At 33.8% G+C, this 26,699-nt stretch overlaps 4 protein-coding genes across 4 annotated transcripts in view; 2 read left to right on the forward strand and 2 right to left on the reverse strand.

Annotated features, from left to right (window-relative positions):
• The window catches only part of LOC133175063 (uncharacterized), a 399,658-nt gene that overhangs the window by 354,636 nt on the left and 18,323 nt on the right, over positions 1-26,699 (reverse strand). The window lies entirely within an intron of this gene.
• Positions 152-4,605, reverse strand: LOC133175003 (alpha-(1,3)-fucosyltransferase 10-like). Its single transcript, XM_061310097.1, has 6 exons — positions 4,529-4,605; positions 4,227-4,435; positions 3,737-3,958; positions 1,224-1,414; positions 815-1,001; positions 152-700 (listed from the first exon to the last, which is right to left on the reverse strand). Exons 1-6 carry the CDS (start codon positions 4,572-4,574, stop codon positions 170-172), a joined length of 1,386 nt encoding a protein of 461 aa, XP_061166081.1. The 5' UTR covers positions 4,575-4,605; the 3' UTR covers positions 152-169.
• Positions 12,145-18,979, forward strand: LOC133174996 (alpha-(1,3)-fucosyltransferase 10-like). Its single transcript, XM_061310092.1, has 6 exons — positions 12,145-12,245; positions 12,601-12,643; positions 12,799-12,974; positions 15,246-15,655; positions 15,973-16,147; positions 16,516-18,979. Exons 1-6 carry the CDS (start codon positions 12,153-12,155, stop codon positions 17,032-17,034), a joined length of 1,416 nt encoding a protein of 471 aa, XP_061166076.1. The 5' UTR covers positions 12,145-12,152; the 3' UTR covers positions 17,035-18,979.
• Positions 23,239-24,923, forward strand: LOC133175064 (alpha-(1,3)-fucosyltransferase 10-like). The gene is made up of 3 exons (XM_061310175.1): positions 23,239-23,647; positions 23,940-24,114; positions 24,379-24,923. The coding sequence occupies exons 1-3, from the start codon at positions 23,244-23,246 to the stop codon at positions 24,904-24,906; spliced, it is 1,107 nt and encodes a 368-aa protein (XP_061166159.1). The 5' UTR covers positions 23,239-23,243; the 3' UTR covers positions 24,907-24,923.

Genomic DNA, 26,699 nt, shown 5'->3' on the forward strand with positions numbered 1-26,699 from the left:
GAAACAACGCTGCTCACCCCAAAAAAACCTTTGGCAGATTTTTTAATCTGTCAAAGGTGTGTAGAGAGCGTAGCGGACCAAAATCCCTTTGCCTGCAAAGATGATACACTTTATGCTTGAGCGAAATAAAAGTTTATATAATGTGTTTTTTGAGATAAAGGTTCTAGTTTCAAACTTTGTCTTCTTTCCTAAGTCTTTTTGACAAAACCAATAAGTCTGTGTGTGTGAAATTGGATTCATAACGGTCATAGTACTTCCTGAATGCCTTTGCAAGATACTTTGAATACAACCAAGGCTCTGCGAACCATTCACTGTACACTCCGTACTTTCCATCTCCATCAAAGCGCCTTGGCGCAGGGCATCCATAATGATCTGCATGAGCTATATGTAAAGTAGGAGATTCATTTTGGTCACGTGCCTTTTGTATTTCATGAATTTTTTGACATATAAAACAGTCAAATCCACTCATGTGAGAGTAAAACTTTTTAGGAGTCTTTTGAATTGCACTAAAATCTCCCCATTCTCTGGACTGCATGTGAGAAATTAAGTATTGATTTTCAATCGTATTGGAGAACTTAAATTTCAAGTATTCGTTATATTTTTCATCACTTTCGTCCAGCTCCTTTAAAAAATTGGCCAGTTGTTCAGCACTTTTAAAGTCTGTTATTAGTATTGCAGATTTATTTGATGGAAGATAATCCTGAAATGAATATAACACGTTTATATTTAATACTTGAGGGTTATGAAATATCAAGAATCAGTTGTAGTTTTGCAGCTCAAAATATGGAGACTTGAATTAAGCAAAAAATGATACCTTAACCTTAGGTGAACCGAATATAATCGGCAAAGAACCTAGTCTTAGCGGGCGCCATAATTTTTCTGTCATGTAGTCTTCACATACAGCATTTTCCATGGCTAAAGTAAATTTATATTTTGCTGCTAGTTTGAAGAAGTCATCGTGGTGCATTCCAGCCATGCTTTTACCAAACTCAAATCTAATGCTAGAGAAAGATAAAAAAAAAAAAATAGAAAAATCAATGATATGATTGTAATGGCTTGTAGAAAATGAAAATTTGAAACATTCAATATATAGTTTCTTGTATGTTTGTGTGTACCCTACAAAAAATATGTTCAATTATCTGGCTTTTATGAACAATGAATTAATTTTAAAATTGAAGGACGTTGTTTGGGCCTTTGATTTGAAGGATTTTGATTTTACTTACTGTTCTGGAAGGTCTTTATTGTGTAGACATCTTCCATAGGAGTCCACAGAGATATATTTCTGAAGGAGTTTCACAAACTGATCCCTGTCTGATGGTGCCCCACAATCGCTCTGGACGTAAAGCACAGGGGCTAAGTCTTCTGTCTTCCTCATCTCAGATTTAGTTTTAGTGTCCACAACAAATGTTCTATCCTGATGATTAACAAATAAAGTATTTCATTGAGAGCCAGATTATGTTTTTAAAAATTATATTATGATATGCATTTTCTGAAATTATGCATTGTTACTAATTACAAAGGAGTTTTTATTATATACCCAGGTGTGTTTCACTCAATATTGCTGTTGATTTCACGAAATCAAGTTACGTACGACTCTTTGGATCAAATTACTGTTATGATAATATATACTTATCATACCTTAACAAATAAGAGAAAATATAAATTAACCTTAATACTAAAAATCATCACAAACTCAGATTGCAAGAATTGTTTTAACTTACGAAAATTGATTGAATAAGTTAAATATACATCACATATTAGCTGTTTTAATACCAATTGACTGACTAAGTACATGTACTTACTAATTAGATATATCGACGACGTATTATCAATTAACAATAGTTATTTCCATTCATATGTCGACACGATATATCCCAGTGAGCTTGAAATAAGATACCACAGAGTCTGACACATCTGTTTCATATTTAGATATTTTACTAGAAAAAGGCGTTAATGGTTATCTAACAACAAAGCTTTATGATAAACGTGATGACTTTAACTTTTTGATCGTCAACTTCCCTTATGCAGCAATATACTCATATCACCTGCATATGGGGTGTATATCTCTCAGTTGATTCGATACGCAAGAGTATGCTCTGCGTATGAACAATTTCTAAAACGAGGTAAGTTATTGGCAAACAAGCTGATGAAACAAGAATATCAACAGTCTCGATTAAAGTCATCATTTCGAAAGTTCTATGGTCGATACAATGACTTTGTCAGCAAATACAATCTATCATTAAGACATATGCTGACTGACGTTTTTCATAAAAATTGTTAGGCCATTATTTACACACTGAATTGTCGACGGATTTTTCCGTTATTTCCCTATCATGACAAGGAATATACGGCGGGTGTGACCGGTCGGCAGGGGACGCTCACTCCTCCATGGCACCTAATCCCACCTCTGATGTTTTTGGAGGTCCGTGTTTGCTCCGCTCCGATTTGTATTGTTTTAATCGACTTTGAGCTTGAATACTGTTTGTTATCTCTATATTTCATTTATCAACATTAGGATTTTTTTTATTGATTGTATGTTATTTTACATGCCATTCGTGAATTTTTCACTCATATAGATACGTCACCGTATACCGGTGAAGGCTTCAAATTTAGACCTATACTCGGCACTTAGGGCCATTGAGCAGTGAGGGTTATTTATCGTGGCAACTTCTAGCCTGACACTAGCTCGGTCGGTAGAGCGCTCGCTCCGTGATCGGGAGGTCGTTAGTTCGAATCTCGGCTGCGACTGACCTAAGTCGATATAAAATGGGTAGCAACTGTTCCTTCGCACTTTGAAGTGAAAGTTGCGGGTCCTTCGGATGAGACCTTAAAAACCGAGGCCCCGTGTCACGACAGGCGTTGGCACGATAAAGATCCCTCACTGTTCAATGGCCCTGAGTGCCGAGTAAAGGGCAAAATTTGAAGCCCTTCACCGGTATATGGTGACGTCTCTATATGAGTGAAAAATTCTCGAATGGGACGTAAAACAACATACAATCAATCAATCATCTACCCTGACACGGGACCTCGGTATTTAGACCCGTGACTCACTTCTAGTGCCGGGCGCTTGGCGAAGGGACAGTCACTACCTATGCTTACCTCTTAAGTTTGAAGCGGCGCGGCGAAAGAAAATCGAACCCCGTCCTCCTGATCACGAAGCGAACGCCCTACCACTAGGCTACCGATCAAGATCAGGAAGATACAGAATACTTACCAATAAGTAATCAAAATTAGGGAGAAACTGTGTAGGGAGAGAGAGGGAAACTGATACAGTACCTACCAATAAGTAATCAAGATTAATGAGAGACTGTGTGGGGAGAGAGAGTGAAACTGATATAACACTTACCAACAAGTAATCAAGATTAGGGAGAGACTGTGTAGGGAGAGAGAGAGAAACTGATATAGTACTTACCAATAAGTAATCAAAATTAGGGAGAGACTATGTTGGGAGAGAGAGAAAAAAAACTGATATAGTACTTACCAATCAAAATTAGTGTTGGGAGAGAGAGTGAAACTGATAAGAGTACTTACCAGTAAATAATCAAGATTAGGAAGAGACTGCGTGGGAAGAGAGAGAGAAAAACTGATATAGTACTTACCAGTAAATAATCAAGATTAGATAGAGACTGTGTGGGGAGAGAGAGAGAGAGAGACTTATATAGTACTTATCAATAAATAATCAAGATTAGGGAGAAACTGTTGGGAGAGAGAGAAAAAAAACTGATATAATACTTACCAATAAATAATCAAGATTAGGGAGAGACTGTGTGGGGAGAGGATAATCTGACTGCCTTTTGAAGGTAGATGTGTAGTTAAACAGAGTCATGATTTCCTCGTGAGAGAACATGAAATCGTTGTTTTTGGGAGATTCCTCGTGTTTCAGAGCCCAGATGACGTCTGGATTCCGTGGAAGTGGCATATCCGCTAACTCCAGCGAGGTTCCGTAAAAAACAATGGCCTGTATTGATAAGAGAATGTGTTGTGTAGCTGCTCAATACAGCGGTCGGTCTTCTATTCGTATATACTGTATAATTTTATTTCTTTTGAAGATTTGATTTAAAAAAACAACACCATTTATTCAAATACTAAGCTATGTACACTGATTAGCTTTAACAAATAAATTGAGTTTCAATGTTATTAATAGCGACTACATATGATGGGGAATGAGTCTTTTAATGTTAAATTTTAACAGATAAATGACTTTCTTCAGTAGAGGGTCGACTCACCATTACGTTTTTATGAGATTTTAGAGTCCTATCCACGCTGACTCGACATTTTATCTCGCCACAGGTAATATTCTCATCTGTTTTCCCGCCATATGTTGTCCACCACAGTATGGTAGGGTGGAGTTTTGTAATGTTACCAATGTCATTTTTAATACTAGACTGATGAAGTTTTTTCTCTATCAGATACAAACTGTTGTTCGAGCTTCTTGCTATAAAACATTAAAGTTTTATCACCATTACACTCGTCTAATTTGTGAATCTTTAGAAGGTTACACGGAAGAAAAAATAAAGGAAACTCATACCATAGAGCAGAACAAAGAGAAGCAGAACGAGACCTATCGGGTACATGTATAGACGGTGAAATCGATATGTCTTCAGTTTCCTACAAAGAAACAAAAACTGATGAAATATTCATCGGTATAATTACATTTATAGGTTAGAGGCATAATGGAGAGGCAATTTTTCATATATATATATATATATATATATATATATATATATATATATATATATATATATATATATATATATATATATATATATATATATATATATATATATATACATATTAGGGATGGCAATTTGTAACCGGTTAACCGATTACTCGGTCGAAACGAAGGCAATCGATATTAGAAAATCTGTAATCGGTTAATCGGAAAAAAATATTTGTTAAATTGAACACATTTTTTAAAATTTATTTTTAAAAAAGAAATCGCTGTACAAAGGATTATCTTTTAGGATTTAAAGGATCTAATTTAGACGTACATGTAATTATTAATCTCCAGATAGAGACCGTTGCGTAATTGGTCAGTTTATGTAGTTTTAATTACTATGAAAACACCACGTCGTTACCCTGAATGTCCTGTAATTCTTTAATGATAATAATTGAATCATTGAGCACTGTGAATTGGAGTGTTTCTCGTTTCCAGTTTTCAATCCAATTTACATGTAATTATTAAACAAATATTGTAAATTAAGGGCTATAGAGTTCATGTAGTTTTGATTATCATAGTGAAAATGCAGAAAGAACTTTTGTGACATATGCTCTGGAAAATTATCAAAGATTTCTTTGGCTTTTTTCATGGTTTTCTCAATTTTTTCTTGTCTACTGAAATTAAAATAAAAAATATACCCGTATTTTTCTGATCCCGAATCAAGAATAATGGAATGTTTTAACTTCTATCGTCTTATTTAGGTCTATTTGTGTATGTGGATAGAGTTACTTGAAAAAGAATTGTCAAGAAAACGTGCATTATGATACGATTAACCGGTTAATCGGTCGGAACGTCTTGCGGTTAACCGATTAGCAATTCTGTAATCGACTGCCATCCCTAATATATATATATATATATATATATATATATATATATATATATATATATATATATATATATATATATATATATATATATATATATATACACACACACACACATATCATCAGTAGCCTTACCTAAACATTGCAGACAATGGACTTTTATGTTGAAGTTCTGAAATGTCAAAGTTGTGAAAACTATATATTAAAAAAAATATATATTTTTTTTAAAAATCAAGCTTTGAAATTGTATTTTATTTCTAATTTTATTTTCATATTATTGTGTTATAAAGCATTTTGATTATACACACAAGTACTCCGAGGTTAATATTAAAAAGATGCTTTAGTTTCTCATTGACAACATCTATGTGGTTTTCGGAGACCAGGTCTTCCAACAGTCTCTTAGAATTTCCCTGGTTACTAATTATGCCCCGTTTTTAGCAGACCTGCTTTGTATTCACATGAAACAGAATTTATCCTAAAATTTCTACATGTAAAGATGATTTCTTGTTTGTCTTCAATTTGATATTTAGATCGAGGTTTCTCAATTACTAGTGACAGTATTCAATTTCATTCCTATTTTAATTCTATATATCCAATTGAACTCGAAATAAAAGACACCACGGAGTATGGAACATCTGTTTAACATTTGAATATTTTACTAGAGAAAGACATTGATGAATACTGAAAACTAGACTGTATGATAAACGTGATGACTTCAACTTATCTATCGTCAACTTCCCTTATTTATGTAGCAGCATATCATTACCACCTGCATATGGAGTTAATGTTTCCCTGTTGATTCGATACGGAAGAGCATATTCTCCCTACGAATAATTTCTAAATGAGGCAGACTATTGACGAAAAGTTGATGATACAAGGCTATCAACAATCTCGTTTAAAGTCAACATTTTGCAAATTCTATGGTCGATACAATGATCTTGTTTGCAAATACAATCTGTCGTTGGGTCGAATGTTGCCTAACGTCTTTCATATGAATAGTTAAGGCTTTATTTCAAACTGAATTGACTACGGATTTTTTCCGTTCACCCGATCATGACAACAGCTGGTGTGACCAGTCAGCAGGGGGATGCTTCCTCTTTCATAGCATCTACCCCCCCCCCTCTTTTTTCAGGGCCCGTGGATTTTTGAAAATGATCACTTCGTTGTCTTCACATTTTAAACAAATTCTGTAAATTTACTTAATCAGAAAATATGACAAGTAATTTAAGCAAGCGTCTACGTAAACAAGTAAATCTTATATTCGTTTCCAAGATTCTAATGTCTCTAATGATGCGATCCTGAATAAAGATGTAAACATACCTCTTGTGTTAGTGCATTGCCCTCTTTCCTCTGATGTTTGATCGTTACGAGTATATGTTCCATGTCCTCTTCTCATTTGCAAATTAAAGCTCAAACTTAACCAAAAAAAAATATCCATTTTTCATTTTCCACTCCAAGCCTTTACAATAAGAGAAAATCTAACAAATCACATTAAAGGTAATCCCACTATCGCCGTGAATTGAATGAATTGATAGTTTACCTCAGAAGAAACACTGTTTATGAATTATGCATGTATACTCTTGTCGATTTATCACCCATGTTTAAAATTAAATGATATATTGGTTTAATTCCATATTTGAGGAACATTTTTTTCTTTCTATAATTAAAAATGATTTTTATAAAATGTCTCTCAAGATTAAATGAAGGCAAACCCTTCAACGGGATTCTTTTTATCAAGAAATACAGATGCTACTTGATATTTAATCACCGACAACGTGTTGCATTGATTTGTTGGCCTAGACTCGGTCATCAATAAAGACATCATTCAATTCAATACTTTGGGTACATACCGCGGGAACGATGACGATAACATCAATGAATTCAGAATGCTTTAAATCAAGTGATATATTAAGTTTTTAACAATTAGCAAATAACATTAGTTACTTTAAATGTTATTAAGTAAGTTCCTTGCATGCAATTTCTGTGATTTTTACGATTAGAGTAAGTGTTTTACCTGTGATCTTGGCGGCTATGTATACTAATTTATAATTGGCGATGTTACTCTTATTTTACCTGTGGTCTTGAAGTCTGTAGATAACACGTGGTCATTTCACATTGATAAAAATGTTGTATTGACAACCTGGGAATGTCTTGACATCTGTCATAACAGATATACCTGTCTTGTAACTGTATAAAGTTATGCATTTTTGTGAGTTAAATGTTCTTATTGATTCAGGTATCTCCACACAAAATGTAAAGAATCTCTCACTGCTTTCCTTCTGAGTTTGATTACTGTTCGTTATCTCCATATTTGATTTAAAATGGCAACTTGCAACGAATATATCTGGAAATGTATTTTTACATTTACATTTGTCTCGTAATTTGTAAAAGGTGGGATTGTCTTCATCTTGGGTTCTTTGATATCATTTGATTTCTTTTCTTTCTTAGTAAATATTCTTGGGGTAATCCTTTTCTCGAAATTCAAAATTAATAACAATACATGTATCTGGAATGTTTGTGTGGCGTACACTTGTAGTGGTAGTCTGGGCAATTTTCAGTATCTTGAATGTTTGTGTGGTATAACTTGTACTGCTAGTTTGAACAGTTTTCAGTATCTCGATTGTTAATGTGGCATACACTTGTAATGGTAGTTTGGGCAGTTTTCAGTATCTCAAATGTTTATGTGGCGTACACTTGTACTGGTAGTTTGGGCAGTTTTCAATTGTTGTTTTACTCTCAATGATTTTTCTGGGTATCCTTACTCTCCACTTTGAAAAACGATGCCACATGTCTACTTCTGCGTGTACATGTATAATTTACATATTTATTAGACTTTCAGTGAGTGAAATATGAAGATAAGTAATCATGCTCAAAAATCCAAATAATCAAAGCAAATAGGGAGCAGAGCAAACAAGGACCCCTTAAACACCAAATGAAGGATAAGGTGCCACGGAAGAGTAAATATCTTCTGTCGCTCATCTTCAATGAGCCCTTTGTCCTTATCGGATAAACAGAATAATCACTATGTAGACAGATACATGTAAGTACGAAAATAATGGCCTAACAATTTGTATTGAAAGCTCAGACAAAATTCGATTTAATGACAGGTTGTTTTTGCAAACAAGGTCATTGCAACGACCGTTATAGAATTTGAGAAACGTTGACTCAAAACGATATTGTTGATACCCCTGTAAAATCAACTTATTTGTGAATAGCCTGTCTTGTTTAAGATATTTATCGTATAAAGAACATGCTCTTGCGTATCGAATTTACAAGGAGATATACACCAGATGATAATGGTACGTTGCTACATAAGTAAGGGAAGCAGAAAATTTGAAGTCATCACGTTTATCATAAAGTGTAGGTGTTAGTTTGTCGTCAATTTCTATCTCAAGTAAAATAGCAAATTTTGCAACATATGTCAGACTTTGTCATGTCTTTTATTTCGAGTTCAGTGTGATACTGCAGTATATCGATTCTACGAAAGCCTATTAGGATCAATCTATGGGGGAAAATTTAAAAGGTGTTATAACGCAAAATGAAAAGAGGCGAAATAACGCTAAAAAAAAGGGGGGGGGGGGGGGAGTAAGAACGCGAAGTAAAAAGGAGTTATGCCTTTTATAAAGACACAATAACGCCTTTTGAAATTAGCGAAAAATGGAAAGGCTTTATAATGCAGAGTGAAAAGCTAATACCATATGATAATAATTATATGAAGGATGGGATCAAAGCCATCTTAATTCATGCAATATTTCAAAGTATTTTTCCATACTCCTGCACATCTAGCAGACAGCTGTTTGCTTGCATATTAATAGAGGTTTACACTCTACTTGTGAAAATCCAGAATTTAGGCACATGCAGTGTGATATTTAACTAATTATACACTGAAAATTTATTTCTCATTTGAACAGATTTTTTCTTTCTATTTGGACAGAAATTGCGCAAACGTTTTGTATGTGTATAATGATGATTGCATGATCCATGACCCTTGGTCCAGGTGTTTGGCATCAGAGAAGGACTATATTGGTTTAACACTGAAAATATAAACATTTAAAACATTTTCTTCCTGGATATCCAGCCACAAACTTTTTTCGCATTATAACGCCTTCTTATTTTACGTTATAACGCCTTTTTGGTGTTATTGCATTGGATTTTTCTCTTTAAGTTATAATGCCTTTTGATTTTTTTTTACTTCCTTTCAGGTAGAATTTTTGATCATTAATAAATTCTTGGAATTATGATAGGTTCTAATTGTGCTCCTTTATTAGCCGACCTGTTTTTATATTCCTATGAAGCAGAATTCATTCAAAAACTTCTACATGAGAAGAAGAAGACACTTGCTGTGGCCTCCAACTCGACATTCACATATATCGACATTGTACAATGTAATATCAATTAATTAACAAAAGTTACTTCCATTCATATGTCGATTCGATATATCCCAGTGAGCTTGAAATAAAAGACACCACAGAGTCTGCCACATCTGTTTCATATTTGGATGTTTTACTGACCATAGACGATAAGGGCCAACTAACACCTAAATTGTATGACAAACGAGATGGCTTCAGCTTTTCCATCGTCAACTTTCCTTTTGAATGTAGTAATATGTCGCTATCACCTACATATGGTCTCTCAACTTATTCGATACTCAGAGCGTGCATGCTCCGAGAACGATCAATTTTTAAACCGAGGCAGGCTACTGTAAGATAAGTTGATGTTACGGGGATTTCAACAAACTCTTTCAGTTAGCATTTTATAAATTTTATGGTCGTTATAATTTTTGGCTAACTTGTTTCATACCAATTATTAGGCCTTTGTTTTATAGTGAATTTGACTACGGAATGTTCTACCTGATCAATACATAGAGCTCACGGCGGGTGTGACCAGTCAACAGGGGATGCTTACTCCTCCTAGGCACCTGATCCCACCTCTGGAATGTCCAAGGGGTCTGTGTTTTATGACCTCTTCACATATTTGTATTTTTTATCGATTTTTTTTCATCTATGAATGTAAATTTTCGCTTTTTAGTTTTTTTTTTAATTTCCTACTAGATCGTAGACATATCTAGGTTATATTACAGCATGACATATATTACAGCGTAATACATGTAGCTGGCATAGGAATGGACTAAACTGCTAAAAAAAACGAAAGTACAGATTTGAACTATATGTAATATTTTGTTTTACAGACAAGAATTTAAAAAAAGCAAGAAAATGCTTAGGATAGAAACTAGTTTTGACGACATCTTAAGAGTAAAGATATTCCTAAGATGCTTTCGTTTTACATACTAGGACGTATCTTAAGATGTAGTTTAAGAACATGGCCGTAGGAACTGAGAAGGGAGGGCATAGGGAGGCCATGCCCTCCAATAATTTTGCCGATATATGGCAAACAACAGAAAACAAAGCTAGTTGTCTTATGACCTTTTTTGGCCTGTCAAGTCATTTTAACTTGGTAGCCCCCCCCCCCCCCCAATCGAAAATATTTGGTTGATCCCCTACCCATCCCCAAAGAACGGAAATTGCTTCTCACGGGCCTGAAGAAATATTCTAAGACACGTCTCTTTGGTCTCAGGAAATCATAAGCATGTCTGCTGGTCTCCAAAGGACTGACTAAATATTGTCAATTAGAAATTCCAGCATCTTTTAGTATCAACCTCAGAGTACTTGTGGGAGGAATCAGATTTTTTTAAAAAAGGATTTTAAGATTATTATTCAGTGCCAATTAAAATGGAGAAAAAGTTGACTATAATATCAAACAATCTGTTAATCTTGTAGAAAAAATGCCCTTGATATTTCTTTGAAAGACTATCTCTCTAGATACCTTCACCTATTCCTTGACTTCCGTGGATGTCTTTGGGGCACCTTTGAAGACATGTCCATCACTTTCATCCCTCTGTCTCTGTCTTCAGAGATTCAGACCAGGCTCAATCCTGTCCATTCCAGTATGTTGTCTAACCACCTCTTTTTCTGTCTTTCTCGTCTCCATCCTCCTTCCACTGTTCCTTGTGGGATTGTGTATGCAATGTCTCTTGAGCGGGAAGTGTGTCCATACACTATAATTACAGTTAGGATGTCTTGTGGGGTCCTATAGCTTCCGAGATCTTCCTGCGGACCTCTTCGTTGGTCACATGGTCTGAGTAATGGATGCCTAGTATCTTCTTGTAGCTCTGGATACATTAAAAAATGTTTTCTCGTCATGTATATTATCATATTGAGATTTGAAACGTTAATATAGCACTATAGTAAATAAATTTGTTACAGCAAAAAAGTAATTTGTGATTATATTATTTATTTGTTAACATGGTTAATATAATAAGTAATTTGTAATATCAAAATAATAGTTTATTATGACAAATAGCTAATTTTAAATTTGTTATAACAAATTGATCATTTCTAATTTCAAATTGATAATTTGTATTTCAAATTGATAATTTGTAATAACAAGTTTACAACCTGAGAAAAGGCACTGGTCCGGCTTCGTACTTAAGATAAAGGAACTAGTTTTACACAGACCTTTAAACTGGTCCTTCACCAGAAAACCAGATTAATCGGTAAACCTGACGATTTTCTAGAGTCAGGCCCTCGAATGAGAATATTGAGAGAATTATGCGCGTTAAAAATGCATTTAAAGTATTTATGTTGTGTTTTGTCCTCATATTCTTCGCGATTTTTGTTTCGATGATGCTTTACGGCGGAGAGGTAATAAGATAAGTACTTCACGCCAAGTTGATAACTTTCACTATCACACGTCGATATCACGTTCGAATTTGCTCATTCATATGAACTTGTGGTATTGCCATAATGTTTCGCATTAAACGGTTAAAGTAAATTACAGTTATTGACATATTTGTAGGGCAGCGGTAGTGTAAAGTTTGCATTAAAGCGAGTGTTATTTAAAAAAAGTTGGAAAGGTCCTTTCAAAGGAAAAAAAAAACTGGTTCTGTACAACAAGATGTGATTTATAATTGTATACCAGAGACATCGTATTTCAATGTAAAGCCAGGAAGGTTTATACTAACGATAGTTTACACGTTCCTGTTTTATTTTGTTTCAGAATTATGATGGAGATAACCATGTCTTTCAACCACATTATGAAGGTAATGTATTCAAACGTTTATGCTGATCATGCAAATGAAAACATCAAATGTTTCCTAGACTTATAGAGGGTTTTGGAACATGATTGAAGTATCTCAAAATTGTTATATAAATAGATATATATGATTGAAAATTATATGGTTATTAATATTTCTAGACCCAGAAGAATTAAATCCAGATGAGGAGAAAAAGAAGTCGGAAGAAAAAATAACAGAACCAATCATTCTTTGGTGGACTCCATTTACCGGGGAACCAGGAAGGTACAAGAAGTGTGGAAATGTTAAGTGTTACTTCACAGTTAACCGACATTACAGGAATAATCCCCAGACAAAAGTAGGTTCAGGCAAGCTTTTTAAAAATCTTAATGTCAGAGATTGCAGTTCAGTGCTCGACACTTTCTAGTCTTTTTTGTGTTTTCTCTTCTAAGCTGAATACAGAATATTCAAGGCTTTATCAAGTTGTATATAAAAAATTGTAAAATCTCATGGTCTAGACATTTTATATTACTTATAACTTAATTAAACTTTAAAAGTCCTTAAATATATTTCAGTTGAAATTTAAATAGTAACAAGTTTAAGTTGTACACATGAGTAAACTTCTTGCTGAAAGTGTATGACTGTGCATGAGAGTATGTTCATATCATATTAGAATATGATACCATAAGTCACCCTTTACATCTCCTTCAGATAGTTATATTAAATCATGATAATAGTTAAATTCTTGTTCAGAAAAAAAGCTTATCAAATAATTATGAAAGCAGAATATTATTAAATAACTTCAACTTTTGAGTGAATTGATATCAATTCTATAAACAGCTAATTGTTCAGAGTATGATAACAATATTTTTGGTTAAAAAAGTGTCTGTGTTTGTGACTTCATCACTAAATATACAGTAAATTATTCAAACAGAACTTGCTTATTTCACAGTTGTTTTTCTTATATACCTGTACATCATGTTACTCCTTTAAATAAAAAAAAGGGACAATTTTTAATACATTGTATGTGTGCGAAAACAACATTTACAATGAAGAAAACTTGACATCACAGTCCTGTTTAATTTTTTTAAAACCAAATAACAAGCAGTTAAAAAATGTTTATCAGTGTTAAAATTAACATCACATGATTCATTTTGCAATATGCTGTGTCACAATCCCTCTTCCTTGCACACCCCATGTGTTACACAGGGATCACTATTATACTATTCCTGATTTTATGTGAGCTTTATATATACACAACAGGGAGAAAGAAACCTTGCAACCAGTGAAATAACAACTGGAATCATTCAGCAATAATTATTCATAAGTAAAAATATATCATGAACATTTATGAAGCATTTAAGTCTTGTTTCACAAAGCCAATATCCTGTCATGCAAGTTGATGTAGTTCAAGTCATCCACTTAATTTGCTTGGCACAGCCTCAAAGATTTTTTTTATTTGAATTCCACAATGCTATAATACAAACATAAACATATGAAATTAACACAATCTTTTCATTGTAGTATTCATTTTTTGAGAGACAGAGAGAGAAAGAGAGAGGGAGAGAGGGAGAGGAAAAGAGAGAGAGGGAGAGAGAGAGGATGAGTTAAAAGAGAATGTGGATGACAGATAAATAGAGGTAGCAAAACTAGTTTAAAGACAGGGTTTATTCATGTTAGTCTAAAAGTATGGAGTGCCATTTTTGCCAGGAGGTGTTAAACTCATTTATTTTATTGCATTCTCTGGCTGTATATTTCAATGACTTATAAATAATTTTGAATTCATTCAGAAAACCATGGATAGAGAGGCTGAGGTTTTGACAACGAACTCTATAGATATATTGTTTCATTGACAAAAGCAGCATATTTAAAGATTTTGATGATATTGTATTACTTAGTATAGATCTCCAAATATAAAAGTTTTACCATCTAGATTTAATAAAGCCTCAAAGATTTAACAAGGGACGTGATAGATCAAAAACATTGTTCTAGAACATTTTTTGACCAAACACTTTCTGCCTTCTAAATTGCAAGCAGTTTCCAACTTATCATCTGTTCTTGGCTTAGGCCTCACTTTTTATGAAAAAAGGCTGGCTTTATTCAGCTTATTCAGTAAATTGGAGAGATTTGATAATGGCAAATAATTAAAGGAGAAAAAAAATCTACAGTTTACGTCTACCAGCTTTTGAAAGACTTCAAAACTGAATTTAATGTGCAATTTTTGCTTTGTTTTAGTGGACAACTTAAAGTACATTGACTCGCATAACTGGATATTGAGTTAGTATAATCCTACTTAAACACTTTTTAAATTAGTGAGATTACATTTTGATGGAAGAAAAATTATTGTTGTATGTATGATTCTAGTTGTTAGTTCAGTGGCTGCAAGGTATTTTCTAAAATTAAAAAAAAAAACCCCACATATTTTTGAGTTGAACCTATGTTAATTCAGGTAGATGTTGGTTCCGATTTTCTTTTATGTTACCAGTCCCTGTGATGTGTTACAGTGAAATTCAGAATTGATTATTCAGTGCTGAATAATGTGATTTTTTTTTTATGAATCATTAACCCATGATTGAATAACATCTTAATGTTTGATAATTGAAATAAATGCATCAGAAATATTTTTCAGGTGTTCATGTTTTATGGAACAGACTTTAAATACTTTGATTTACCACTGCCAAGAAAACCACACCATGAATGGGTCCTTCTTCATGAGGAATCTCCCAAAAATAACTTCCTGTTCTCCTTTGAGGAAGTTATGACTTTGTTTAACCACACCTGCACATTTAGGAGAGAGTCAGACTACCCTATCACCACACAATACATAGACAGTGCTGCCTGGTTGTTCAGCTCCATGTTTCTTCTGTCAGCCAAAGAGAAGACAGAGCAATCCAAAGCTCTACACTTAGCCCCTATGATCTATGCACACAGTGATTGTGGTACACCGTCAGACAGAGATGGCTATGTATATAAACTGATGAACCACATAAAGATTGATTCATTTGGCTCCTGTCTACATAACAAAAAATTACCTGATCAGTAAGTCAAAGTTTGACTTTTTTGTGTATTTCCTGTTTGTTCTAACAAACAGTGTAGTAGATAATAGGTAGGTAAAGGTAAAAATAAATTCTCTGTAATGCACCAAATCTTTAATGCTGCTGTATGGTTATGCTAGTTGCTTACCAATAGTTGGCATTCCTCTCTTTCAAAATGGATATGCTCCTTTTACTCTTGCCTGAAAGTTACAATCAGGATCTTTCTATAAATAGATTTTAGATGGGCATTGCTAATAATGGGATAAAAACTACTTTATTGCAAATTGGTGACTTAGCATATTTTTATTTTTTGTTTGCCAGTCTTAGGGATCCATTAAAAGGAATGTTTCATGATGATTTCTACAAACTTATTGCTAAGTATAAATTTGCTGCTGCGATGGAGAATGGTATATGTAATGACTATGTGACGGAGAAGCTGTGGCGACCATTGTTTGTAGGAACAATTCCTATTGTCATTGGTTCACCACGAATCAAGGTAAGATTGGAAACTCGGTTTTCATATTAGCAAAACAGATACTTGTATTAAAAAGAGTCTTTCATTACCTTGCTTTAATACAGAATCCCTGTATATACAATATTGGATAGGGAATAAATCAATAAAAACTTATTTTAGTCCATTAAAACTTGAAAAAAAAATGTAATTTCAGCAAAATAAAATCATTGTACAATTTGATGTGTAGTTTTGGACAGCTTGTTAAAAGTGAAGTATTGTTAAAACACTTCAATGATTTGGAGGGACTTAGTAGCATATTAAAATCAATAGATGTATCATACACAGCTGTATAGCCAGCATCTGTTGTCATTTCACACAGATATTGTATATATCATGTTACTTTTAAACAGGATTTGCTTCCCTCCAATAAATCGGCCATCATTGTGGATGACTTTAATTCAATAGAGGATCTGGCTAACTACCTGAAATTCTTGGATGAAAATGATGAGGAATATGACAAATATTTGGAATGGAAAAAAACAGGAATAACAAATCAGTATTTATTAAGAATTCTTAAAGAAAGAGAGTGGTCAATTAATGACTACACCAGCAACAATGCAATAAACTTCATAGATGGATTTGAGTGTTTTGTCTGTAAAAGAATACATGAAAATATACAACGTGAGAAAAAGGGGAAAGAAAAATTAAAATTTCAAGCTACTGTGGATCATTATGGGTGTCCTGCTCCATCTAAGTTTGATGACCAAGGGAAACGGACTTTAAAAAATGATGACTGGGGTTATGAATACCTCAACAGTAAATATTATGCCAAAGCATTAAGGTTTCATTTGGATATGAATAAAACTATAGATCGCAGTAGTATTGCCAGCACTGCAAATCGTTTCAGAGCAGCGGGGGACCTTAGATGACTGTGAATGAACCATATCTTAGTTTTTTTTGAAAATTAGTTCCTTCTTGTCAGATTTCTTTAAAATCAAAGAAAAGCTATCAAAGATTTGCTCAAATATTTATTTTTAGTGTATTTCAGAAACTTTGATAAATTTGCTGTAGAGAACTATTTGTCATTATACATAAGTATATACACCTTTGATCTGAGATCAGATTTCTCTAGATATGTATTTTTTTTGTTTCAAGTGTTTACTTATATATCAGAAACAATTATTTGTTTATTGCATTGATTTCTGTAAGAAGTACATGTAGGCTGTCACATTCATAAAAGATTTTAAAACTTTTTAGTTTAGCTAACCTGAACTGAAAGCTCTAGTGAGCTTTTCTGATCACCCGTTGGCTGGTGTTCGTCAGTCTGTCCGTCTGTAAACTTTTCACATTTTCTATTTCTTCTCAAGAACAACTAGGACAATATTAACCAAAGTTGGCAGCATTATTGGGTCAAGTGGATTCTAAATTGTTCAAATAAAGGGCCTAGCCTTATATCAAGGGTAGGTAACCAAGAAAAGGCAACAATAGAGTGGTGTCATTAAAAAAAAAACTTCTTCTCAAGTACCACTGGGCCAGAAGAGATTAAACTTACATGGAAGCTTTCTAAATTCTTCAAATAATGGCCCCCGGGGGTAGAGTGGGGCCCCAATAAGGGATCAGAGTTTTACATTGAAATGCATAGGAAAAATTCTTTAAAAATGTTCTCCTCAAAAACCACTGGGGTCAGAAGAGATGAAACAAGTGAGAGCTTCCTGAGGTAATTTAAATTCTAAATTGTTCAAATGATGGCCCCCAGGGGTAGGGTGGGGCCACAATAGGGGATCAAAGTTTCACATTGAAATACATACGAAAAATTCTTTAAAAATCTTCTCAAGAACCACTGGGCCAGAAGAGATGAAATGTATGTGAAAGCTTCCTGAGGTAGTGTAGATTCTTAATTGTACAAATTCTTTCAAAAATGTTCAAAGTTTTAGATAGGACTTAAAATAGGAAATAAAGTTCTGAAATTTTCTGAAGAACCACAATTGCACCACACATGTGAAAACATTCCTAAGGTAAGCGGATTGATTTTTTTTTCCTTTAAATTATTCCCCATGGGTTGGAGTTAGCTAAAATGGGGATCATATTTTACATAATGCATGTATACATGAAAGGAATTTTCTTCTCAATATTTTCTAGGCCAAGTTAATCATAATGATATTGAAGTACAAGTATTCCCACATTGTATGGATTCAGAGACCCTTACAGTGGGGCTATAATCTGGGGTCACATTTTTTCACGGGAATATAATTTTTTTGGGGGAAATATGAAGAACAGCAAGGCTAAAGTAGGCAGGTGAGCATTGTTGCCCATGGGCCTCTTGTTGAAATTACCTTCCTTTGGTGTAACGGTATTTTTGTGCATTGTATTTGGCTTCAGTCTTTTTTTGTACAGAATTGTTGCTTATGAATTGACCTTATCTTAATGGCATTGTTTAATAAAATTTTTGAAATCCATTACTTTAATGCTACATGTAGGCATTATATTCATTCATTAATTCATTAAATTGACCTCATGGTCAAGATGGCTGTATAATATGTATTTGCTTTTAAAATATCCTAGCTTATTTTGTTGTTTGTTTTAGCTTTGCTTGTTTGTTGCTGGACTATGTTCTGTGTGTGTTCATGTCTCTCTTAAAGAATGAAAAAATTAGATGAAAAGCAGAAATCCAGAGCTTTATGATTTATGGAGAGAATTTGGCTTGTATGAGTGTGCACTGCAACGTCTTTAGTTTTATTTTATTCTGCTTTAGTTAAGTATTTGTAATATATTTTAATTGATCTCAGGTTCTTTTCCATTCATGGATGGTACTGATTTTATGCACATCAAGATATGTTCTATTTATGTACAAATATATTTATCAATAAATTTTTTTAATAATATAAGCTTTATTTTCTTACCAATTGGATTATACGTGTATTTCGAGTACCTAAATACAACCGAAATGATAATTTCGTTTGGGAAAAAAGAATTCCAAGTGAAATACTGGAAGATCCATCTGTAATGATCGATATGTATGGTAAATTATGAAGTAAGCACCTTATTGCAGACCTTGGTGCCTTATCAAGGTGACAGAACAACACTGATAATAATTCTCCGACATCTATCTCATTTGACCTCAATAAAAATTGTGTCATTATGCATAGAACTTTTTTCTCATGGACTTTTATTATGCGAATTAAACGTGGATTCCGATGTTTTCTCCTGTGTTTCTTTGTCATTTTTCTAGCATTGCTGTTACTCATGCTCGTATTGGGAAATGACGCAAGTATTCAAAATTATTCTTATGTTGATAATCCATTTCCAAACTTCCAGATTCTCTGAATCTGTAATTTGTAATGATTTCATTTAGGAACGGAATTATGTAGATGAGGAACAGTCCTTCAAAGGTCAGTTATATAAAATATGTGATTTCCATGTATTTTATGACTTATTTCATGATTATTGTCAAGTTTCTTTTTGTGTATTCAAAATTAATTCTAATTTACTGTAGTACAAATTACTCAATAATTCTTAAGATGATCAAATTTACGAGGACTGGAAAAGGAAACTCTCAAGTAACACAAATTCAGGGACGATAGAAAAGCTTTCAGGTTACTCGAGGAAATTGAAAATTAAAGATCCGATCATTCTGTGGTGGACGGACGGTGATGATCAAGCGGACGTATACAGGAAGTGTGGGGATGTCACGTGCTTCATCACCGGAAATAGGAACTATACCAGAAATCCTCTCACCAAGGTCAGTGGACTGAAGGCTAAATAATGAGTGATTACAGTTTTCAAAAATCGTAAAAGTTTAACATGTACATGAATTTCATTCTTCCAAAGCCAAGAGTTTATTTTCCCGCTCCCCTTTATTACAAAATAAGAGAAAGCTAGCGGATACCGACAATTTAAGCGTACAGAAGGGGCTGTAACCGATTAAAACCACATAATATAGAATGAAGAATAGCGGATAAAGAACCCTACGTTGCAGAAAGAACGGTAGCTGATTAAAGTCTGGTGTGTCCTACAGAAGAAATTGTATTGGATTAAAGACCGTGTCCTGCAGAAGGAATGGTAGCGATTTAAAGACAGGGGTGAATTGAAAAAAAAACAAAAAAAAACAAAACTTGTATTAATTTATTGTACATACATTCTAGTTAAAATTCCTGCAATAGAACAATAGAATAGGCAATTTGATAAAAAAAAAGTTTCAGAACTTTTATTATTAAAACTTTATGTGGAAAAAGAAAATATCACTATATCCTAAAAGACTTTCTAAAATACATAATCAAAAAAAAAAAAAAAAAAAAAAAATACAGTCTTTTATACTTCAAAATGGTATCAGGGATATAAATGATTAGATCTAAACCTTGATTGAGTTTCTTCTCTTGTATGTCATATATATATGGAAAACATTTGGCTTTTTTGTTGTTATTTTACATTATTTTTTTCAATTCTCGTTTAAAAAGTGTTAATATGAAAGAAATATGAAAAATAAAATTCCCCCCAAATAATTTTTTTGTCCATTTAAGTCAGTTCTTTAAGCCAAAAGAGAGTTTTGACATACAAGTTTTCTTACAATGAAATGTATGGAGATAACGAACAGTATTCAAGTTCAAAAGTCCATTAAACAATACAAATTCTGGAGCAGAGCAAACACGGACCTCTGAAACACCAGAGGTGTCTATATTGTCTACTGAGTATATTGAAAAATTATCATCACTGCGTTCTAAAACTTTCACTACTTTTTAGTACATTTTTTATCAATATACATAACAAATTTCAAATAGATATCTGCTCAAATAAACAAAATATGAGACTTAATGTTATGTATGGTATCGTCTTACAGCGCACGGATGATAACGTCAAAGTCTCTAAAGCAGCGTCACGTTTCCTCTTTGCTAAATAAAAGTTGGATAAGCCCCACTTAAATTCGGGGATTTCATTGATGCACATACTTGATTTTCCCTTTATTCCTCCATAAACAGTCCAGGAACCAATCTCGCACACACCTGGGACCTTCTGAAGATTTATTAGTAAGTTATGAACAGTACTCTCGCATTTATTCAACTAAACAGGCTCTCCTATATCGACGGTCAACAGTAACAGCGTCTTTTGCTAAATTGCCAGTAGCTGTTTGTCCGTATGTTTTGTTCTACCCGGGGACCCGATCAAAAAGCTTTCGCTTAGAAAACTCCCATTTCACTTGTATACTAAAGATCTAGTGATATTTTTATATTTTTCTTCTTCTGTAGCCATTTAAAGTTTCTTACGGCGTCATTACTACATCTAAATCAAACTGAACTGCTCTCCTGTGCGCCGTAACGTCACCAAACGTCGCCATTTTTCGTGTGTTGCGTGTACCACTTTCCATTTCAAATGCTCAGGAAACCGCCAAAAATTAAGCAAATGCCTTGATATTTTATAAAAGACGAAATAATAGATAGTGGATTAAAAATAGGATAATTTTGTATTTAATACTTTTATTTCGAAATAATACTCGTGTATTCGCTAATGAAACCCTAGTTTTTTGATCGTGCGCCGTAGGACCGTACCCTGTGCACATTCAAGCATAAAAAAATCTTTGTTTTTGTCTATATTTTACCAAAACAAAAAACAAAAAACCCACATATACAGTGTATCTAAAAATATGTGTTACGTCATGAAAAATACTCTCCGAAATGACTATAAAATGTTGATAAACATTTTGTTTTGAACATCATATAGTATCAAACATTTTTTTTCAATTTATTTTTTAGTAAAGATAGATGAAGATCACTGATTTTGTTGAACTCCTGACTGCAGTAAAATTAAAAATTAAAAACCACAGAACAAAAAATTCATAAAGTGTTGGCAACATCAAGTGGTAACGAAATTGTGCAATATTTATAGTTCAATACTTCATAATTTAAACACACGAAAGTACTTAAACTTGGCTTTATATCTTGAATAATTCCCTATTTATGTCAAAAAGTTAGCTAAACTATTTTTTGAGAAGATAAAATATATTTTATAGTATATTTTCCTTCACAGGAAAACACTGTAAGCAACTGAGGTCAACCATAAACATTTTACTAATCAATTTTTTCTTTATATCTATTCATATTTGATCAGCAGTAATTCTAACATTTTGTTGCACTCCTGACAAAGAGCATGGGAGTTTGTGAAGCAAAAATTATATCAGAACTTGTTCTGGTGTTTCAGTGAAGTTTACATAGAAAGTTTACAAATTCATAATATTTTATAAATTTATTACTTACAATCAAATTGGTCCAAAAATAATTACAAATATCCAGGCATCCATTTCTTTTGTTTGTATCATCTGTCCTTAAAACCAAACCAGTGTGCTGCAATGGAAAGACCGATGTGCCTCAGCAGTAACGGTAGCAAATTAAAGGCCGTGGTCTTCATAAGGAACAATAAGGGGATTAAAAGCCTTAATTGTGTTACAGAGTCAAGGCAGCGAATTCCTACAGAAGGAAAAGTAGGGGATTAAAAGCCTTGTGCTACAGAATCAAGGTAGCGGATTCCAACAGAAGCAACAGTAGGGGATTAAAAGCCTTATGCTACAGAATCAAGGCAGCAGACGCCTACAGAAGGAACGGTGACTTATTTAAGTCAATGTTCTTTATAAGGAACGGTAGCTGACTAAACCTCATGTTCTACAGAATGAACGGTGGCGGATTAAAGCCCATGTACTACAGAGAGTGCTAGGGGATCCAAACCCGTGTCCTACAGAAGGAGCAGTAACGGATTAAAGACTGGTGTGACTTACAGAAGGAATGGTGGCGAATTTAAGGCCGTGTGCAACAGAGAATGCTAGCAGATCCAAACCCGTGTCCTACAGAAGGAAGGGTAACGGATTTAAGTCTGTGTCCTACCGAAAGAACAGAAGGGGATTAAACCCGTGGCTCGTGACAATGAAGTACATGTATCTTGTAATTATATTCAGATTCATAACTCTTTACCTGAGCGGCTGTTATTCGAAAATCGTCTAGTTGAAATTCCATGTCCCCTTTGAAAAAAATATGCACAAAGGTTCAATATAAATCTGGAAAGCATTAGTAGCTAATATATTTATAATAATATATTTATCGAGGAAATTATATGCAGATAAATTCAACATTTAATTTTTTTCTTACCCCAGGTATTCATGTTTTACGGGTCAGCATTTCAGTATGACGATCTTCCGCTGCCTAGAGAACCTCACCATGAATGGGCTCTGCTTCACGATGAATCTCCGAAAAACAATTATCTTTTTTCATTTGAGGAAGTAATGTCTTTGTTCAATCACACCAGCACATTTCGGCGGGAATCAGACTATCCTCTGGTTACCCAGTTCCTGGAGAGTAGCGAATGGCTCACCAGTACAAAGCACCTGCTGTCTGTAAAGGAGAAAAGACAACAAGCCGAAGATTTAAAGTTAGCTCCCGTGATTTTTACAAACAGTGCATGTGCTACAGCCTCAGACAGAGACGGATACATTAGAAGACTGATGGAATACATACCAGTCGACTCGTATGGATTATGTCTACATAACAGGGATTTGCCAAAACAGTAAGTAAATTTCAGTATACTATAGTGTATGTATGCATATATCTTATTCAGGTGATGAACAGTCCAGAAAACAAAACGTAGAAAACCATTTCAAAATGAATCAGTATTCATGCAATATACTTTAATAATGTTTCGTCTTAGCTGATAAATGTTAATTTGCGCATGATAAACACAGATCAGACACAAAACTCAACATATTTTTTTTTTCTTTTTTACAAAAGAACACACACCAGAATTAGTTAATAAAATTCCTTTAGATTCCGTAAAGATTATCACATTATATCTTTAACAGTCTTAGAGATTCGATAGAAGGGATGTTCCATGAAGATTTTTACAAGTTGATCTCGAAGTACAAGTTTGCTGTGGCCATTGAGAACGCTCTCTGTGTTGCCTACGTGACGGAGAAGCTGTGGAGGCCACTACATGTCGGAACTATTCCCATTGTGATGGGGTCGCCAAAAGTAAAAGTACGGACTCTAAAGTGATTCCACATGTGAATTGCTTCGTCTTCTTTCAAAAGAAAATTTGCCTTTGACTACCATTATAAGGAAATTACTAGAATTTGGATGCATAAGTGAGTTATGTATAGAATCTGTGTATAAATCTTAATTCTACAGTCAAATGATAACATTATATATAGTATATCTCTAGAAGAAAGACAATTAATTTTGCCTGGATTTGACTTATATGATGTTAACGCTATTCTATTATGTGTTTTCTTTGCTATATAGGACTTGCTCCCATCCAATAGGTCGGCCATTATTGTGGATGACTATGAATCTGTAGAAGATCTCGCTAAATACCTCAAATACCTAGACAAGAACGACGAAGAATATGAACAATACTTCGAATGGAAGAAATCGGGGATAAGTAATGGGTATTTATTATCACTTCTGAGAGACAGGGAGTGGGTTTATGATTACTCCGATAACATCGAGGGTATAAATTTTTTCGAGGGCTTTGAATGCTTAATCTGTAGACGAGTTCATGAAAACCTCAAAAGAGAGAAAACTGGACAGGAAAAATTAGAATTTCGAGCAAAACTTGAACATTATGGATGTCCTGCTCCAGTGAATGTGGACGACAGAGGTCAAAGAACGTTACCAAGTTATCTACTCACCGAAACCTTTACAAGTATGAAGTATATAGCAAAAGCTCTTAGATACCATTTAGAAAGAAACTTAATTGTTAAGGGTGATAGCATCCTTAGGACAGCTGAACATATCAGACATCGGGAAAATCAAACAAGTATTACCTGATTCATATACGATCAGCATATATATGCATTTAAAATGGGTAATATTATATAATGCCGTGAATTCCAAGTTTTTTCTTTGTTTAGCATCCACCCATCTTTCAGAAACCTACCTACCTTTTCGCAAAAAACACACAAAAAAATAAAATACAGACTTGATAGTCATAAAAAGGAATTTGATTTCATTAATCTAATTTTCTTGTAGAAAGAACTATTCTTCAGCATAATCAATGTATTAATTGCTTACAATATACCTTATATGATATATTCTACACAAATATACAGAGAAATTGACAGAATTCAAAGATTCCGACCAAAATAATCAATTTCAGGGTTCCTGATTTTGTAGGTTTTCTGATATGGGGTGTCAAAAACCAAAGTGCACGCGGACGCTAAACTTAGAAAAAAACAACAACTTTGAATGGCGTTATATATTAACCTGAGTAACTAGTGAAGAAGCCACGATAGTTATTCTATAATTTACACAAATTAATACTGATCTTTCTAAGTTTGAAATACTGTGGGCATGTTATCCAAGCCTCATGTTAGTGTCTTGAATTGAAGAATCTACTGTTTAAAAGGAAGTTTTGGAAAAGTGTGCTTTAAATTTTCCGCCCCCCAATTGGTCTCCTGGGTGATAATTTAAATTCCCAAACCTTATTGCACATCCACAGGAAAACTATTCAAAAGGATGATTTAGTTTAAGCAAATTTTAAGAGGAGTTGTGGAAACCAGGGTTTTATTTTGAAAACGTGAAAATAATTCCGAAATTTTGTTGCACAGGAAACCGACAATAATATTTCAAACGAAGATTTAGCTACTGTGTAAATTGTAAGAGCAGTTCTGGGCACCAGGTTTCCGTAGAAAAATGATGTCCATTTTGAGCTATCAGTTGGTCACAAGGAGGAAACCTTATTGGATACAACAGGACATGAACAATGATACCCAAAGAATGATTTGGCTGCTGCATAAACCGTAAGACGAGTTCTGGGAGCCTCGTTTATAATACATGCATATAAAATAAAAAGCCTTGATGCACATTTATGATTATTATTCCACCAAACACATTTCAGAACATAAATTGGCTACTGCTGAAAGTGTAAGAGGAATTTGAATGACAGACGGACGAACCAGTATAACAACATATACCTGAAGTGTCTTTAGAAAGTTAAAAATGACAAAAAAAGTCTTGTAGAACTCCTCTATATCTAACATTTTAAAGCAGTACCCAAATCGTTTAATTTTGGTAGTGTCTCTAGATGTGCAATAAGGTTTCAGAATTTTCATATGCACCCGGGGGGACAAGGAGGGAGGGGGTCAACGTTTTCTTTACAAAAAAACGTGGTTCTACATCTAACAACTCTTACATTTTAAGTGCACAGTAGCGCCTCATCGCATTGAATCTGATAGGCGTGTCCTGTACATGTGCAATGACGTTTCAGAATTTTATTAAGCAGTAGCTTAATTATATTTTTGAAGATGTGGTGTCCTGGAGATGTGAAACAAGATTTTGGAATTTTCATACTGTGGACCCAGAAAGGGACGAAAACGTAATTTTTCTACAATATTTATGTAAGTTATAAAATTTCGTAATTATTGTGGCTTCTTGGCTACATGTACCTACTGGGTATGAAGTGAGGGGAGCATATAGTTTTTTCTTCTTTGAACATTTCAAAATTGCTTTTTAATTTGCGCTAAGTATTTTCTGAAATAGCCAAGACTATAATCATTTTAGTAATAGTCTGATACATATCAGAGACACAATTCTTTAATAGTGCATATCGTTATGGGAACAAT

Source organism: Saccostrea echinata, unplaced genomic scaffold, assembly GCF_033153115.1.
Source record: "Saccostrea echinata isolate AGI-Se365-2 ecotype Australia unplaced genomic scaffold, CSIRO_AGI_Sech_v1 ptg000060l, whole genome shotgun sequence".
NCBI classification, from domain to species: Eukaryota; Metazoa; Mollusca; class Bivalvia; order Ostreida; family Ostreidae; genus Saccostrea; species Saccostrea echinata.